General features: G+C 43.2%; 1 protein-coding gene across 1 annotated transcript in view; it reads right to left on the reverse strand.

Moving 5' to 3' along the window:
• Positions 1-3,030: 3,030 nt before the first annotated feature.
• The window catches only part of LOC106573238 (metallophosphoesterase MPPED2), a 46,597-nt gene continuing 31,566 nt past the window's right edge, over positions 3,031-18,061 (reverse strand). The window contains exons 5-7 of the mRNA XM_014148111.2: positions 4,889-5,004; positions 3,680-3,793; positions 3,031-3,320 (exon numbers count right to left, since the gene is read on the reverse strand). Coding sequence (XP_014003586.1) covers positions 3,211-3,320; positions 3,680-3,793; positions 4,889-5,004 — 340 coding nt within the window. The 3' untranslated portion in view covers positions 3,031-3,210. The remainder of the gene's footprint in view (positions 3,321-3,679; positions 3,794-4,888; positions 5,005-18,061) is intronic.

Raw genomic sequence — 18,061 nt, forward strand, 5'->3', positions numbered from 1 at the left:
TAGATAACACAGCCACAAAGTCTGAAAAGCATGAGGTGTGGCTAACGTTAGCCAGCTTGAGCAAGCTACTGAGCTAGCATTTGAACTCTGTAGCAGAGTAGATCCTCCATATGACGTTGAGAAATAGTGCATTGTGTATAGTTTAGAAGTTACCTGGAAATAAGTTAACATGTCATTTCCCATGATAGGTAACCAGATCTTGACTACACTGCAGTTACATTGGTAAGTAAAAACTCATGCCTCCTACCCTTCAAGTACACATGGTCGTCTGTTGCGCTGGTGTTTTCTGCAGCTCTACCTTCAAGCGGAGACAATCAACCAAACACACACACACAGGGTGGCAGTCAGCCTTCCTTCCCCACCATGCCCCTGACATTCATCAACGCCAAGGCCACCCTGACAATTCTCCCCAATCAATAGTAGGTGTCAGGACAGCATAGGGCCACAGCCATCCTTGTCAAGAGCACCCATTAATCCATGTTGCGGTCAGTCAGGGGATAAGTAATAGACTTAGGGATTGACTCAATTTGTATATAACTGTGAACTTTACTGATACAGATTAAATCCACCCCTTAATCAGTCTGGCCTAGAGAGGACAGATAGTGCACAGATACAGCTTCACCTCTATCAAATGGAGTGAGAGATAGGGGGATGCTTTAACAATGTATGGTTTCCTTTAGTGTGCTCCGCTACTAATGTATATAAGGTCAAATAAACAAAACTGTATAGCTATTCAACAGGTACAAATATTGCAATTTTATTTGCATATAAAGGCAACTAAATGTATTACAAGTTAAACAAAAGTTTCATAAACCAGGAAACTAAACAGGCATTTACAATGACAGAAGACTACTGTTGGCAACTTTTTTGCGTGCTAGCAAGATCGCATTTTCACACTGTGCAACAAAACAAAAATAATTAGCAAAATTCTTATTACCGTATTTTAGGGGACAACTCACTTTTGCTTAGGCAGTTGTGAAATATAATTTAAACAGCTGTTTGCTGAATATCGATAAAAATATAAAAGTGAGATGAAAATGCATGTGTGCTTTGAATAGCATAACATACATTTTTGAAAGGCTTTAGTGGGCCTATATAAATTCACACAAACACCAATTCACATGTACTCCATGGAAGATGGGGCCATTTGAGAATATACATAATATGTTGCGTCCTGTTGAACGTGCCCCAGATAAAGGTAGATGATGCACCGGTACATACATTTCCAAAACAAATGTGAGAGCCCAAGGGACTACTGTATATAATAATTGGAAACATTTCATATATTCAAAATGTTTCATTTTCAACAATAAACAGGCCTTTATTAACAGAGACCAAATATCTTAAGTTATGCATGTTCTATTATCATCATAAGGTCAAGTATTGCTGATGTAGAGGGTATGATTACTGTCAGGCAGTGTACTTGCCTGTCAGACAAAAAGCGTATACAGTTGAAGTCAGAAGTTTACCTACACCTTATCCAAATACATTTAAACTCAGTTTTTTCACAATTCCTGACATTTAATCCTAGTAAAAATGCCCTGTCTTAGGTCAGTTAGGATCACTTTATTTTAAGAATGTGAAATGTCAGAATAATAGTAGAGAGAATGATTTATTTCAGCTTTTATTTCTTTCATCACATTCCTAGTGGGTCAGAAGTTTACATACACTCAATTAGTATTTGGTAGCATTGTCTTTAAATTGTTTAACTTGGGTCAAACGTTTCGGGTTGCCTTCCACAAGTTTCCCACAATAAGTTGGGTGGATTTTGGCCCATTCCTTCCTCCTGACAGAGCTGGTGTAACTGAGTCAGGTTTGTGGGCCTCCTTGCTCGCACACGCTTTTTCTGTTCTGCCCATAACTTTTCTATAGGATTGAGGTCAGGGCTTTGTGATGGCCACTCCAATACCTTGACTTTGTTGTCCTTAAGCCATTTTGCCACAACTGTGGAAGTATGCTTGGGGTCATTGTCCATTTGGAAGACCCATTTACGACCAAGCTTTAACTTCCTGACTGATGTCTTGAGATGTTGCCTCAATATATCCACATAATTTTCCTCCCTCATGATGCCATCTATTTTGTTAAGTGCACCAGTCCCTCCTGCAGCAAAGCACCCACACAACATGATGGTGCCACCTCCATGCTTCATGGTTGGGATGGTGTTCTTCAGCTTGGAAGCCGAAGTGTGCATTTCCTCCAAACATAACGATGGTCATTATGGCCAAGCAGTTCTATTTTTGTTTCATCAGACCAGAGGACATTTCTCCAAAAAGTACAATCTTTGTCCCCATGTGCAATTGCAAACCATTGTCTGTCTTTTTTATGGTGGTTTTGGAGCAGTGGCTTCTTCCTTGGTGAGCGGCCTTTCAGGTTATGTCGATACATGACTAGTTTTACTGTAGATACTTTTGTACCCATTTCCTCCAGCATCTTCACAGGGTCCTTTGCTGTTGTTCTGGGATTGATTTGCACTTTTCGCACCAAAGTACGTTCACCTCTAGGAGACAGAACGCGTCTCCTTCCTGAGCGGTATCACGGCTGCGTGGTCCCATGGTGTTTATACTGGTACCTTCAGGCGTTTGGTCTGCAATGTTTTTTCTGAGGTCTTGGTTGATTTCTTTTGATTTTCCCATGATGTCAAGCAAAGAGGCACTAAGTTTGAAGGTAGGCCTTGAAATACAAACCACAGGTACACCTCCAATTGACTCAAATTATGTCAATTAGCCTATCAGAAGCTTCTAAAGCAATGACATCATTTTCTGGAATTTTCCAAGGCACAGTCAACTTAGTGTATGTAAACTTCTGACCCACTGGAATTGTGATACAGTGAATTATAAGTGAAGTTATGTCTGTAAACAATTGTTGGAAAAATTGTGTCATACACAAAGTAACCGACTTGCCAAAACTATAGTTTGTTAATAAGAAATTTGTGGAGTGGTTGAAAAACGAGTTTTAAAGACTCCAACCTAAGTGTATGTAAACTTCCAACTTCAACTGTATGTCTTGAGAGAGAAAACAAAGAATGACAAATGGCACAGAAAACCAGTTATTGCAGCAAATGCAAACAATTGGAAAATATGAAATATTTTACAAAGTTCATAACTTCATGAGCAGAATCAGATTTTCATGCATTTTTACAAAAGCCAAATATCTTGAAGATTAACATTTAGTACAACTCAATTAAAAAAATCCTGGTTTATTTCCGATGCTCTACGGGTTGGGCAGGTCGAATATGATGGGGGGATTGGTGGGCTGGAAACTGGCTGTACAGGTGGAGGAGTTGATAAATGTTGTGCATCCATCCGTCATAATGCCGTACCCTGCAGACAGAGGACAGAGAAATAAGACACCAGAGTCAAAAAAGAGACAATAACAGGTCTGTTAAGCTAGAGATGCATGGCACAGGATAGCCCCCACTGTTACAGTATTAAGTGTCACCCTAGTACAGCATCCATGTTAGGAAGTGTTTTGCCTGAAATTGCACTCCTTCCTATAATTGTGTAAACTGACTTCATTTTGCTGGAGGTGCCAAGGTAGCAGCTACTCTTCCTGGGGTCCAGCAAAAGTAATGGCGATCCATAATAAATACAAATACAATACGGATGCTGTACATCAGTACTCTACCAATCTGTTATTGCGTAGAACCAGGACTATGGAGGACAGGGTACAGAATACTCACCCTCGTGGATGCCACCGAAGGCGTGGAGCTTGGGTTGGACCCTTTGCTGTACCGTGTTGAGCAGCTCCACACAGCCCACTCTCTGGAGCTCCTTGGGGACCCAGTCACGGAAACCTGTCCCAAACCACACCAATAGATTGATTAACACACACTGGATTAAGCATAAGAAAGATACATTTGTAACGATAATACATTTAACAACAAATTCATTTATAACATGTAGTGAAACCGGTCAGGCACAAACTAAGGGCGACATTTTCCCCGTCTTAACGCTGTTCAGAATTACATTATAAAACAATAATGTGTTACTAACATATGTGCTGTGAATGTTTGAATGGAACATAGGCAATACATTAGATTTTTTTTTACTGGTAAGAGCTTAAAAGTAGGCTAGACATTAACAATATAATACACAGCCAATAATATTGTTTAGTTAAATATTAAAAACATAGGCAACAAGACCAGCCTCATTTAAAGCATGGGCCTATGATGGCCTACTCTGGACTACTCATCATCTACCATTATTGTCCCCGTTTTATTCTTATCTCGTAGCCTTCTCAATACATTCATGTAATTATACTTTATGTGGAAAGGTTAATTAGCATACTCTCCCCCAAACCTTCTTTTGACACTTCCATTTTTGGCTCCACCTACGCAGACGCAAATACAGGTGAGGTGAAAATACCCAACTCGTCATTGCACAGGCGTTGTAGCTCGTTGTGCGTGTTTTTTTTCCCGTGAGGAAAAGGTCACCCTAACTTCTGCTTCCATTGCTAACAGTTAAAGCCCAAACTATATGTTATTTTGGGTCCGATACCGATTCAGATTTTTTGGGGGGGAGAAAATTGACCTATACTGATATATCTGCTAATATACTGTTTTACGGCGGGGAATTTTTCCAATAGTGAATTCTCATAAAGTGCATCCAGAACAGCAATTGTCCAAGAAATATGCTTCAAATGTTGATTTCTAACATTGTGACAATAATGAGAATTACCGCAAGTGTTCAGATAAGCATGAGATTCCGGTTTTCATCCTATTTATTGAATATCAGCGATCGGTAGAATTACTTCCAGTATGTGCAATGAATGAGTGACACAGTAATCGTACGGGTAAATAAGTACAACCAGTTTTAGCAGTCTGTGTGATAATATCCTACACACTATGATGTGGAATAGAGTGTTTTGCGGTTATATGAACTCAACTCACCGAGGGGAGGACCATGGGTCATGAGAACGTCTATACCCTCTGGAACCAGATTCCACTTGTCCAGTAGTGACTGACCACGGGGAAGGTTAAAACCCCAGCCATTAAACCACGGCGTCCTGTAGAAACGGTTCAAAGAAATCTACATTACACACACCTGCACAAAATACTGAATACAGTAAATGTACATACATGCAATTCAATCATGAACACAGAACTGAGTACAATATTTTTTTTAAATTACGAGAAAGAGAGAAACAGTTTTTTCGACCAGGACATACAGTGCATTTGGAAAGTATCCAGGCCCCTTCCCTTTTTCCACATTTTGTTACAACCTTATTCCAGCATGGATTAAAAAATGTTTTTCCCTTAATCTACACACAAAACCCCATAAAGAGAAAAAGCAAAAACAGTTTTTTTTTTTTTTGCAAATGTTTTCAAAATAAAACAGAAAAAACATATTTACATAGGTATTCAGACCCTTTGCTTTGAGACTTGAAATTGAGCTCAGGTGCATCCTGTTTCCATTGATCACCTGTGGTAAATTAAATTGATTGGACATGATTGGAAAGGAACACACCTGTCTATATACACTCCCACAGTTGACAGCGCATGTCAGAGAAAAAAAACAAGCCATGAGGTTGTCCATAGAGCTCTGAGACAGGATTGTGTTGAGACACAGATCTGGGGAAGGGTACCAAAAACTGTCTGCAGCATTGAAGGTCCCCAAGAACACAGTGGCCTCCATCATTCTTAAATGGAAGAAGTCTGTAACCACCAAGACACTTCCAAGAGCTGGCCACCCGGCCAAACTGAGCAATCGGGGGAGAAGGGCCTTGGTCAGAGAGGTGACCAAGAACCAGATGGTCACTCTGACAGATCTTCAGAGTTCCTCTGTGGAGATGGGAGAACCTTCCAGAAGGACAACCATCTCTGCAGCACTCCACCAAATCAGGCCTTTATGGTAGTGGCCAGACGGAAGACACTCCTCAGTAAAAAGGCACATGACAGCCCGCTTGGGAGTTTGCTATAAGGAAACTAAAGGACTCTCAGACCATGAGAAACATGATTCTCTGGTCTGATGAAACCAAGATTGAACTCTTTGGCCTGAATGCCAAGCGTCACGTATGGAGGAAACCTGGCACCATCCCTACGGTAGGGACTGGGAAACTAGTCAGGATCGAGGCAAAGATGAACAGAGCAAAGTACAGAGATGTCCTTCATGAAAACCTGCTCCAGAGCGCTCAGGACCTCAGACTGGGGCGAAGGTTCACCTTCCAACAGGATAACGATCCTAAGTACACAGCCAAGACAATGCAGGAGTGGCTTCGGGACAAGTCGCAATGTCCTTGGGTGGTCCAGACAAAGCCCAGACTCGAACCCGATCGAACATCTCTGGAGAGACCTGAAAATAGCTGTGCAGTGACGCTCCCCATCCAACCTGACAGAGCTTAAGAGGATCTGCAGAGAACAATGGGAGAAAACACAAATACAGGTGTGCCAAGCTTATAGCATCATACCAAGAAAACTTGAGTTTGTAAATCTCTGCCAAAGGTGCATCAAAGTACTGAGTAAAGGGTGTGAATACTTATGTAAATGTGATGTTTCAGTTCCTTTTTGATACATTTTCCAAAAATGTAAGAAAAACATTTATTTGCTTTGTCATTATGTGTAGATTGATGAGGAAAGAATATATGTAATCAATTTTAGAATAAGGCTGTAACGTAACAAAATGTGGAAAAAGTCAAGGGGTCTGAATACTTTCGGGGGGGGTTCCATCCCAGATTAGATTTTTTTGGTTGTATTATTGGTGTAGAAAGACTTGACTTTACTGAAAATGAATAAATTCAGTGTGATGTTATTTGGGGGAATATTCTCTTTGTGTAGGCCTATATGATCAGGACTATTTTCTAAGTAAGAGAACCTTAAACCTTTAACCTGTCTTCGAGATTAAAGTCTTATTGACAGATTTACTTATTTAGTTGTTTAATGGTGTTTTTGCAGCACACGTGATGGTAGAGTTCGCAAAAGAAATACCCACTGGATTGATGAAAATAATCATGATATCATTGATTATTTGACATCATGGTAAGCATAGGCTACTATGTAGTTAGCACGTAATTGAGAAGGTTTTTGGGAAAGCTTTCATTAGGTCTGTTTTCATTAGCATCAATGCTAACGGATACGCAAAGTGGTAGACGTGCGAACTGCACACACGGACATTCTCGTTGCCCCTTCAGAAAGTTGTTCATATCTTATGATAAACTTGGACAAATGAATTTAGGTCAATACATTTTGGGAATATTGTTGAATTCCATTTTAAATGCCTGGATTCTTTGAGGGCCCTAATTATCATATTTGGACAAGAATGAGGCTCTCCACTACCCATTGGTGTAGTGACGATTCACCAGCTTCATAAAATGTTTTCGTAATTTATCTACATATAAAATCACCAATAAGTCTAAGCCTACCAGTAGCCTATGCATAGTAGGGAGACAAATGAATGGCTCTCCGACTGACGAGACACACACTTTAGCATCCCTGTCCGGCAAGCCCCAACATCCTAGGAAAGGAAACCAAGGAAATCTTTTGGTTGACTTATCCCGATGCGATACCATGGACATAACCACGTTGCATGATTTATGAATGGCAAAGGGTTATAGGAGATGTACTTTATTCGTTCAGTTCGACACTTTTTATAAACTAGTCCACACTTGCTTGTCCAGTTGTCAATCAAAGCACAGTAAATAGCAGGGATGTCACTAGACCTATTTTAGGGGGGCTTTAGCCACGGTGGAGCATAGTGTTCAGTTCTCCACCATGTATTTGCTACTGATGTTTCAGTGCTTTCTTTCTATAACTGAGGGACTACATAAGTTCCTCCAGAAAGAGACTGTAGACCTGGCAGAAGCTTGTTTTGGCAAACAATCTGTATGAGATGCACTGATAGGCAAAAGCACAGATGCGTTTGCCACAGAACTTTGTGACAGAACCAAAGCACTCTGTGAAATTCATAATATTCCAGAGGCAGATGCAGCAAGAAAGTGCAAACAAAGAGAGATTTTCTGGTGGAGACCTCTTTGGGTTAAGGTACATAATTGTCATGTTCCCAAACAATGAAAACAGAGTTGCTGCTCCCCTGCTTGGACAAGATGGATTCTCGACTTAGATGCAGGTCTGCTCAAAAGGCATACAGGCATGCAGCCTCAAATCCAAAAACTTCCTCGATACATCAAGCTTAACTGAGTTTGCCAAGCACTACGGTATTGATGTTAAAACAGAAGAGATGTTGGTGGCCAGAAACTTTCTTGCCCAGAAAAGAGAGACTGGATGTCCTCCTAAAGATATGCTTGCTGTGCATAACCTCCTGGGTGATGATATGTTTCCTTCTCTGAAGGAAATAATTCAGGTTTCCCCTCACAATTCCTGTGAGCAGCTGCTCCGGTGAAAGGTCCTTTAGTGCACTGCGCCGGATGCACTCCTGGTTGCGTAAGACAATGGGTCAGAAAAGGCTTGCAAGTCTTGCAGCCATGTCCATTGAGGGTGAAGTGTTTGGGCCACTAAGCCACAATAGCTTCATTGACCGCTTTGCCACCTTTAAAAATAGGAGGTACACTTTGATGCATCCGCCCACAAAATAAGCATAAAAAGAGAGCAGCAGGAGGAGGAGTTCCTTAATATAGGTTGTAATATTTGATTGGGATCGTACTTTTTTTAAATCAGATTTTATTCCTAATTATTTTTCCATTTTATTTAGCTCATTAGTTGAATTGAGTTTTGCCTCTTTCTGGATGATACAGTTTTCTTCTAATGGTATAACATGACATGCATCTCTCGCTCTCTCAAAATAAAATCCCAAAGTATTCTGGCTACACAGTACAGCCATTTTTGTGCCTTTTGTTGTTGGATGGATGGGGACAGAGTGGACTTTAATTTCTTTATTTGGATATAATTTAAGTAAGTCATATTAGATCAGTGTCTAACCTAATGTAACGTCTTCTTCCAACTCACACTCTCAAACACGTAGAGCCCCTGAACGCAGCTCACTTTCCAACTCACAGTCTCAAACACATAGATCCCCTGAACGCAGCTCACTCTCCAGATCCCAATCACCTGAATTCTGATCACACACCTGTATGTCATTATCACACACTATTTAGTTCAGTTCTTTGCACAGCATCATTGTGAGGTACAGTGAGGGAAAAAAGTATTTGATCCCCTGCTGATTTTGTACGTTTGTCCACTAACAAAGAAATGATCAGTCTATAATTTTAATGGTAGGTTTATTTGAACAGTGAGTGACAGAATAACAACAACAAAAAATCCAGAAAAACGCATGTCAAAAATGTTACAAATTGATTTTGCCTCCAGACGCCTTTTGCCTATTCCCTGCCTGTACTTTAGCCTACCGGATTTCCTGTTATCAACCTATTGCCTGATCTCCCGGACGACGTTACTAGCCTTTTCCCTGCCTGTACTGTTTCCTTTTTTGACCCCCTGTGTATGACCTTCTGCCTGCCCCTGGACCCAGCTACCTGCCTCCTCCTGTGGTCATTTACCAATAAACACTTGCTGCGCCCTGCGCTTGAAACCAGCTCTGTCTCCCATCGTGTTCATTACACACAAACTATGACACAGGTATACTTTTAGCCAACCTTAAACAAAAATAACCTTATTTTGATAGATTTTACACCAATTGTTACTTTAAAAATACATGATGAAAATACGTTTTGGGGGCTTTAAAAAAAATCCTGGGGGAGTATGCCCAGACCCCCCCCCAAAAGAGGCTTAGCCTCACTATCCATGAATCTCTAGTGACGTCCATGGGAAATAGCCAATGTGCCATGAGTCCGCGTGGCTGGCTATGTGAAACACGTGAAAGAAAATAAATTAATGTGCCAGGAAACAATAATTAGGCTAAGTGGATTTCGACTCATTGTTACAACTTACACGGTACGTGCAAATTCACGAGCATCATGCTCTCTACATCCTCCGTGTAAAGAAATGTGACTGCAACCAACCACGGCGCACACAAATTGTACCAGAAGGCGGGACAGATGACAGGTAAAAGCAGTCCGCTATCACTCGCTTTATGACTGACAGGCGCCTATCCTATCAATAGATAGCTAGAAGATGCCAAGAGAGAAAGAGAGAGAGCTGAAGACAGCGAGCCATAACGGGAGATAGAGGGCTATTAGATGACCAGGACATTCATTCTGGCCACACGGCTGTGCCACAGCATAACAGAGGTCATCCAAAGAGGAGACAAATTGATTAAGCTGTCAGCACCAATAAGAAGGAGCATGTTAAGAGATTTATATCTCTCCTGGGACAGGCCTCGTAACACACACACACACACATCAGTATGTACGGGCAGCCCTGCCCTGACTGCCGTCTTTATACCGACTGCTCAGACAGCCAGGGCACAGGGAGGTAAAAGAGATGGCCCGGCCTCAACGGCCAGACAGCACGGCACACATCAGGCCACGGCTAAATCTGGCCAGAGCTGCCTGGGAAAGGGTAGGGAGACAGACGGGGGCCGAGTGGAAGCTCTTTGATCTCCACTAAATGAACGCTGATAGCTGTGGCTTTATGACCGATGTGGCCCGTGGGGCATTTATCAACCTGCCTGGACAATCTAGGCTACACTGTGGCCCAGGTCTCTCTGGAGGGTTCAACCCAGGGCTGCTGCTGCCTACGGGGGACATTAACTACATACAAAACCTTCCAGATTGATGCTTCCCTTCTGACCAAAGACGCATTTGACGGTTCGAGTCATTCCAGTCCTAACCTGAAGTATCAGGCGTAAAAGAAAAGCCTGAGCTCCGTTCCTTTCTTAATGGTCCTGAAGAGAGAAAAACAAGTGGCAGGGTGAGGTTCTCGTCTGCACTGTTCAACCAATCCAGTAAATGTGGAGTTACGATGCGGTGTCCTCTGTTAAACTCCAGGCACTCTTTCCCCTGATGCCTCTAGTTGTTTCCAACCCGCTGAGGGTGTTCCAGTCCAGGTAAGCCTCTGGACCAACTTTCACATCGAATAATGTGAGAGTTTGAATCAGGCACATTTTGTATAGTGTGGCTTTCAACAAAATGAAAACATAACTTACACACAGCGCTCCTACTGCCAAGTTCAATTCAAATGTAAATTTGATTTGTATGGTCTTGTTACATATCAGCATTTCTGTTAAACCCCCCACTGTGCGATAGCAAAGGCCTGCTGACACAGCTCTGCACTGCGTTGCTCAGAAACAGCCAATTCATATTGACTGCACCTATATATTTCCCTCCAGGCTGGGTAACACTGCCTTCTCCAACCTTGTGACTCAAAGCTGAGCCTGTTCTGTGTTAGAACTGGATCTTACTGCTGACACCAGTGCACAGATTAATCCTGCGTTTTCCCCCGGCGTCTCTCTCGATCCCAGCAGAGCAGACAGAGATGAGAGGTGAACAATGAGCTGTGCTGCTCAACACAGGAGCCTGTAAGAGACAGGAAGTGGAGGCGGGGAGGCAGGCTCCGGACTCCATTATCTTCACATGCTGTGGGGGAGCCGGAGCAGAGGGAGCAAGAGCATCACCTCGTTGGGGAGGGGGGGGGGGGGCTTGGGAAGAAGGTACACATACCTCTTTATGTTGTCATACCGTCAGAGGATTCACGACAAGACAAAGACCAGACATGGGGGGGACAACAGAAAAAACAACAACCTTAGCTTACCCTAATTTAATCATGGACAAAAATGATTTAAAGTGGCCACATTGGCCTAAACATATCAGCAAAGATGGGGGGGGGGTAGGATATTGAGGGTAGATGGACCAAGTAGACATGAGATAAGATCAGATGTAAAAAATGTAAAAATGTAACTCTGCCTTCTCCAACCGTGGCTGTCATCACTAGGCTAACTGATAGACTACCTCTGGCCACTGCTGTTGTCTCCTGTTGGGGAATGATCCATCAGGACATTCTCTGGCCTCCGCTGTCTGCCCGGACTCAGGCTGATAGAAGAAATAATGCTACTTCCTGTCCTGCATGCCTGGGCCCTCTGCTTTAAGAGGCCAGTGGCAGCTTGATCGTGATTGATGGCAGAGTAAATAAAGCACAGTGCCTGCTTTAGAGCATGATGTGTCAGGGGGGTATACACATGGGTGCAATCCTTCACCATTGCTAGGGCTAGCGTTTCTGCAGACCCACCCCCCTCCGCAGGCAGGCAGACATTCAGCAGATAAAGCCCTGCAATAACAGCCACTGTCTGGACTTGCTGCTATCTGATCATCACCTTACTCTCTGTCATTACACACACACACACACACACACACACACACACACACGGCAAACACACACACACATTTCTGCTTTTCAAAGCATAGATCTGACAACGTCCTCTTGTTAAATATGCCAACCTGTACAGTGTACATCGTCTTGACACAACAAGCCATGCGTGTCATTGGTTTGAACTTTATCAGCATGTGAGCGTGGTGACCTGTCAGCTGAACCGAACACAGAATGCAGACATGGGCCAGACATTTTTAGCTCTAAAACAGTGCCCCAACCGCACCCCTAGCTTCAGGTTATTTATGAAAGCGGTCAGGTCAGCCACTAATGCACTGCCTCACGAGTCCCTCAAGTCTCTCCAATCTAAACGGGCTACTGGAATCTTCAAATATTAATTCACTCAGTCAGGACTATCTGTGGGTAGTAGCACTAGACTAGAAGTGTGGGGCATAGGGCTGTGTATGGCTGTAATGTTGAACAACTCTCTGCTGCAGCAGAGTGTTACTGAGAGGGAAATTAAGGGCCTGGGGATTTCCTGTCTGTCCAGTCTTGTCTGTAATGGCATAGGATGCTACATACCTGGACACATACTCTGTCAGTCACAATACTGACATGCGGAAGCTAAATGGTAAAATGCTGCATTCTTCTGTGTAAAACCTACCATCTCCTGTTTCTCTCTATCGCCTGCCCTGGGCTGGACAGATGGTCTTAGCTTCTAGCAAACACTACTCACACTACACTTTACTGTGTCGTGTACTCAGCCAGGCTTGTTGTGACACTGCACTGGTGGTCCAATCCACCCCTCAACCCCACTGAGTAGGCTAGCTGCATCCTCCTCAGTCTGAATGTCACCTGGAGGTACGATCAGCTTTTCTGCATTCATTCATTTGCTAGTCATTGAAGCCTGGGAGTGATCATCAGTAGTCTAGTCTACACACACACACACACACACCACAGAGGGCCATATATATATATATATATATATATATATATATATATATACACATATATACACATATACATATACATATATATATATACATATACATATATATACATATACACATATATACATATACATATACACATATATACATATACATATACATATACATATATATATACATATACATATATATATATATACATATATATATACATACACATACATACATACATACATACACACATACATACATACACACATATATATATATATATACACACACACACACACACACATATATACACACACACACACACGCACACACACACACGCGCGTCGTCTCATCCAAGGTCTCCTCTACCGAGATGGCTCTGGACGACCCTGGTTAGTCAAACGAGCCGCATAATTCATTGTGGTAAAGGGCACCGCACTGGTTGGTTATTTCACAGATCATTACATTGTGGTGCTAGACGGAGGCTGTTAAAGCACTTGTGATGTCACTGTAAAAATCTGGATGATGTTGAGGTAACAAGGCTCTGGCTGGCTCCTGGGGGGGGGTAATAGCAAGGCCTCTTACCACTGACTGACACATGGACTGAGGAGGGGCAGGCTCACAGAAACATCGCTAGAGAAATTGGAGTCAGCGGTGGGATTTGCGCCTAACACCTGAACATCATTCAACCTGGACGCATAAGTCAAAAGGCCCTAGCCTTCCGAATCCACTGTGGCCTTGTGGTAGGCTGGAGTTCATCCAAAACGGTAATCCTCTGTATAGAAGGCAGGCATCTCCTCCTCTCGTCTGTGGGTGTTCATCCCGCTCCTAATCTGGGCCATACTTATTGTCTGCCTGACCCACTCTTGTCTCTGCCCGCCCCTCCTTCCCTCCCTCTTTTCCTTACCTCTCCCCCCACCACCACCCCTATGACCCCCGCCTGCTGCCTTCGTGGCAACCTGGCCCCTCTTCCTGTGCACAAGTTTGCCCTGCCTGCCTGGCGCTGTGTGAGAGCCTCCAGCGCTGGGCTGCAGTCAGCCAGAGCAGGACAATGCACTGCTGAAAGATCTGAGGAGGGTAGCGGACATGAGCAGCTAATTAACACTGACGTGCAGCTTGCACCTCCGGGTCAAAGGTCACTTCACAATCCGTGATGTCAGCAGGTAAGGCCTCGCAGGAGCCTGTAGGGCAGAGTAGAGCAGCATTTCAACACCTCCCCTGCATGAACCAACGCTCCCAGAGGCTGAGCATAACCATACACTCCCTTGTGGTTTTGATTTGGGGAAGGAGAACAGACCGTGGCCTGTTCTCCCCAGGCTCTCAAGTTACTGCTTCTTCCTCTGAAGTGATGGATCTTGTGGAACAGTCCGCTCACCAATGGACATTCAAAACCTGACAAAAACCGCTGCTACCCCAAAGACACTTTATTACATATTGTATTATTACATTATTAGATCCAGCTATATTCTGGAAAGTCTTTATTGAAAAGTGCGGTGAAGTATTTTGTCAGAAAACTAGGGATTTCCAAACATATCGCTCACAACATGTCTTCCGCAGAGCGACAAGAGAGCATGAGAGAATTTGTTTTGATCACTCATCGAAAATAAGTGCTGAAAACACGTTGGCTCACTATTAAAAAAAAGAAGAAGACGGAGAACAAGCTGTAGGATGAAAAAGAGGAGAGTTTTGGCGCAGGTGCAGACGACTAGCGCTAGCTAACGCTACCTAGCAACAAAAATAATAATATTCCAACTAATATAAATAAGTCATACTGTGTGGGGTAATTGTTATCAGACAAGTTGTGGTGATGACAGGATTTTCACACATTGAGGGGTAATAGGGATTTCCACCAAGTGATGCTGAAACTGGAGCCCTTACCTAGGGAGTTGGAACCTCACTTCAGATATGGCCTTTATTTCTTCGCATAAAAACACCAGGGTCATTTGAGGCTATGCTCGCATACTGTTGCCGATTAGTCAGGCAGCTTTTCCCATTCCCATCTATTCATCTGCTACACAGATGGACAGAAAAAAAACTCAAAGCCACACATGACATTAAGACAATAGCCAGTCTACCAGTCAATAAAGTACATTGGTAGCCCAGCATGGGTGTCCATGTGAGAGACTGAGCCTGCATTAACCTCACAGCTACGCTGTCCTCACTGACCCACACACCCAGTGGAACTGATTTAAATGGCAAACACACTGAGGATGACACACACACTGAAGCGACACACACACACACACACACACACACACACACACACACACACACACACACACACACACACACACACACACACACACACACACACACACACACACACACACACACACACACACACACACACACACGGCTGTGCCACGGTTTCTATGGAAACAGAGAACCACACCTTCTTTGTGGCTCTGCCTGGCGGGCTCTCACCTGATGTGAACCCAGAGGTCACATGACCAGTGTGTCCGCAGTCATAGGCGGATTAGAGGAAGTCTTAGAATTTCTAATGCCATACTCAGGCTGCCACTGTCACCTTGCTGCCTATAGCATAGCAGCTCAGCTCCCTTTTCCCTCAGTCACACTGACACACACACACACACACATATATAGAACGCTACTAGGTCTGGTGATGGTATATCTGCCATGAAAGGAGGAGGTATTAGCTGTTCAATGCTACTAGGAGATACGGAACATTTAAAGTAAACGTTTAAAAAAAATGTAGGCTTAAAGGGATATTTCAGGATTTTGGCAATGAGGTCCTTTATCTACTTCCCCAGTCAGATGAACTAGTGGATACAATTTGTATGTCTCGGTGTCCAGTACGAAGGAAGTTAGAGGTAGTTTCGCCGGCCAATGCTAACTAGCGTTAGCGCAATGACTGGAAGTCCATGGGTATCTACTAGCATGCTATCTGACTCTGGGGTACACTGAAGAAAAATATAAATGCAACAATTTCAAAGATTTTACTGAGTTACAGTTCATATAAGGAAGACATTTCAGTTGAATGCAATCAGATGTACAAATGACTAGGTATCCCCTTTTAAGGAAATCAGTCAATTGAAATAAATTAGGCCCTAATCTATGGATTTCGCATGACTGGGAATACAGATGAAGTTGGAAGTTTACATACTCTTAGGTTGGAGTCATTAAAACTAGTTTTTCAACCACTCCACAAATGTCTTGTTAACAAACTATAGTTTTGGCAAGTCGGTTAGGACATCGACTTTGCATCACCGCCTGCCCACAACCGATGTCACAGGAAGGCCAAAAAGATCATCAAGGACAAAACCACCCGAGCCACTGCCTGTTCACCCCGCTACTATCCAGAAGGCGACGTCAGTACAGGTGCATCAAAGCTGGGACCGAGAGACTGAAAAACAGCTATCTCAAGGCCATCAGACTGTTAAACATACAGACTTGAAATCATTGTCACTTTAATAATGTTTATATATCTTGCATTACTCATCTCATATGTATATACTGTATTCTATACCATCTTGCCTATGCCGCTCGGTCATCGCTCATCCATATATTTATATCTACATATTCTTATTCCATCCCTTTACTTTGATTTGTGTGTATTAGGTAGTTGTGGAATTGTTATTTATTACTTATTAGATATTACTGCACTGTCGGAACTAGAAGCACAAGCATTTCGCTACACTTGCATTAACATCTGCTAACCATGTGCATGTGACCAACATTTTCAGCTTCCAGGAATTGTGTACAGATCCTTGCGACATGGGGCTGTGCATTATCATGCTGAAATATGAGGTGATGGCTGTGGATGATTGACAACGGGCCTCAGGATCTCGTCACGGCATCTCTGTGCATTTAAATTGCCATTGATAAAATGCAACTGTTTCTCTTGTCCGTAGCTTATGCCTGCCCATACCATAACTCCAGCGCCACCATGGGGCACTGTGTTCACAACGTTGACATCAGCAAACCCCTCGCCCACACAACGCCATACATGCTGTCAGCCATCTGCCCGGTACAGTTGAAACCGGGATCCATCCGTGAAGAACACAATTCTACAGGGTGCCAGTGGCCATCAAAGGTGAGCATTTGCCCACTGAAGTCGGTTACGACGCCAAACTGCAGTCAGGTCAAGACCCTGGTGAGGATGACGAGAACGCAGATGAGATTCCCCGAAATGGTTTCTGACAGTTTGCACAACCGAAGAATTTCTGCACAAACTCACAGTTTCATCAGGTGTCCGGGTGGCTGGTCTCAAGAGGATCCCGCAGGTGAAGAAACCAGATGTGGAAGTCCTGGGCTGGCATGGTTACTCGTGGTCTGTGGTTGTGAGGCCGGTTTGACATACTGCCAAATTCTCGAAAACAACGTTGGAGGCGGCTTATGGTAGAGAAATAAACAAATTCTCTGGCATCAGGACATTCCTGCAGTCAGTATTTCAACTGCATGCTTCCTCAAAACTTGAGACATCTGTGGCATTGTGTTATGTGACAAAGCTGCACCTTTTAGAGTGGCCTTCTATTCTCCACAGCACAAGGTGCACCTGTGTAATGATCATGCTGTTTAATCAGCTTCTTGATATGCCACACCTGTCAGGTGGATGGATTATCTTGGCAAAGGAGAAATGCTCACTAACAGAGATTTACACAACTACACACAGAATTTGAGAGAAATAAGCGTTTTGAGCATATGGAACATTTCTGTGATCTTCAATTTCAGCTCATGAAGCATGGGACCAACACTTTACATGTTGCGTTATATTTTTGTTCAGTGTAGATAAGGGGCCTCTGCCAAAATCCCAAAGTTTCCCTTTAACTTTACAAGTTAAGTTTGCAGACAGACATGCTATGTGGCAAAAGTCTGTTGCACGGCTATCAGAAGTATCTAGGAGTCAAGGTCATGAACTACTGGCTTTGACAATCACCCCCCAAAAACAATTCATTCAGATGATTTCAGTCAGCATTGACCCTGAGACCTAGAGCAGGCCTGCAGTGTGTGT

This window comes from Salmo salar, chromosome ssa16 (genome assembly GCF_905237065.1).
Source record: "Salmo salar chromosome ssa16, Ssal_v3.1, whole genome shotgun sequence".
Classification (NCBI taxonomy): domain Eukaryota; kingdom Metazoa; phylum Chordata; class Actinopteri; order Salmoniformes; family Salmonidae; genus Salmo; species Salmo salar.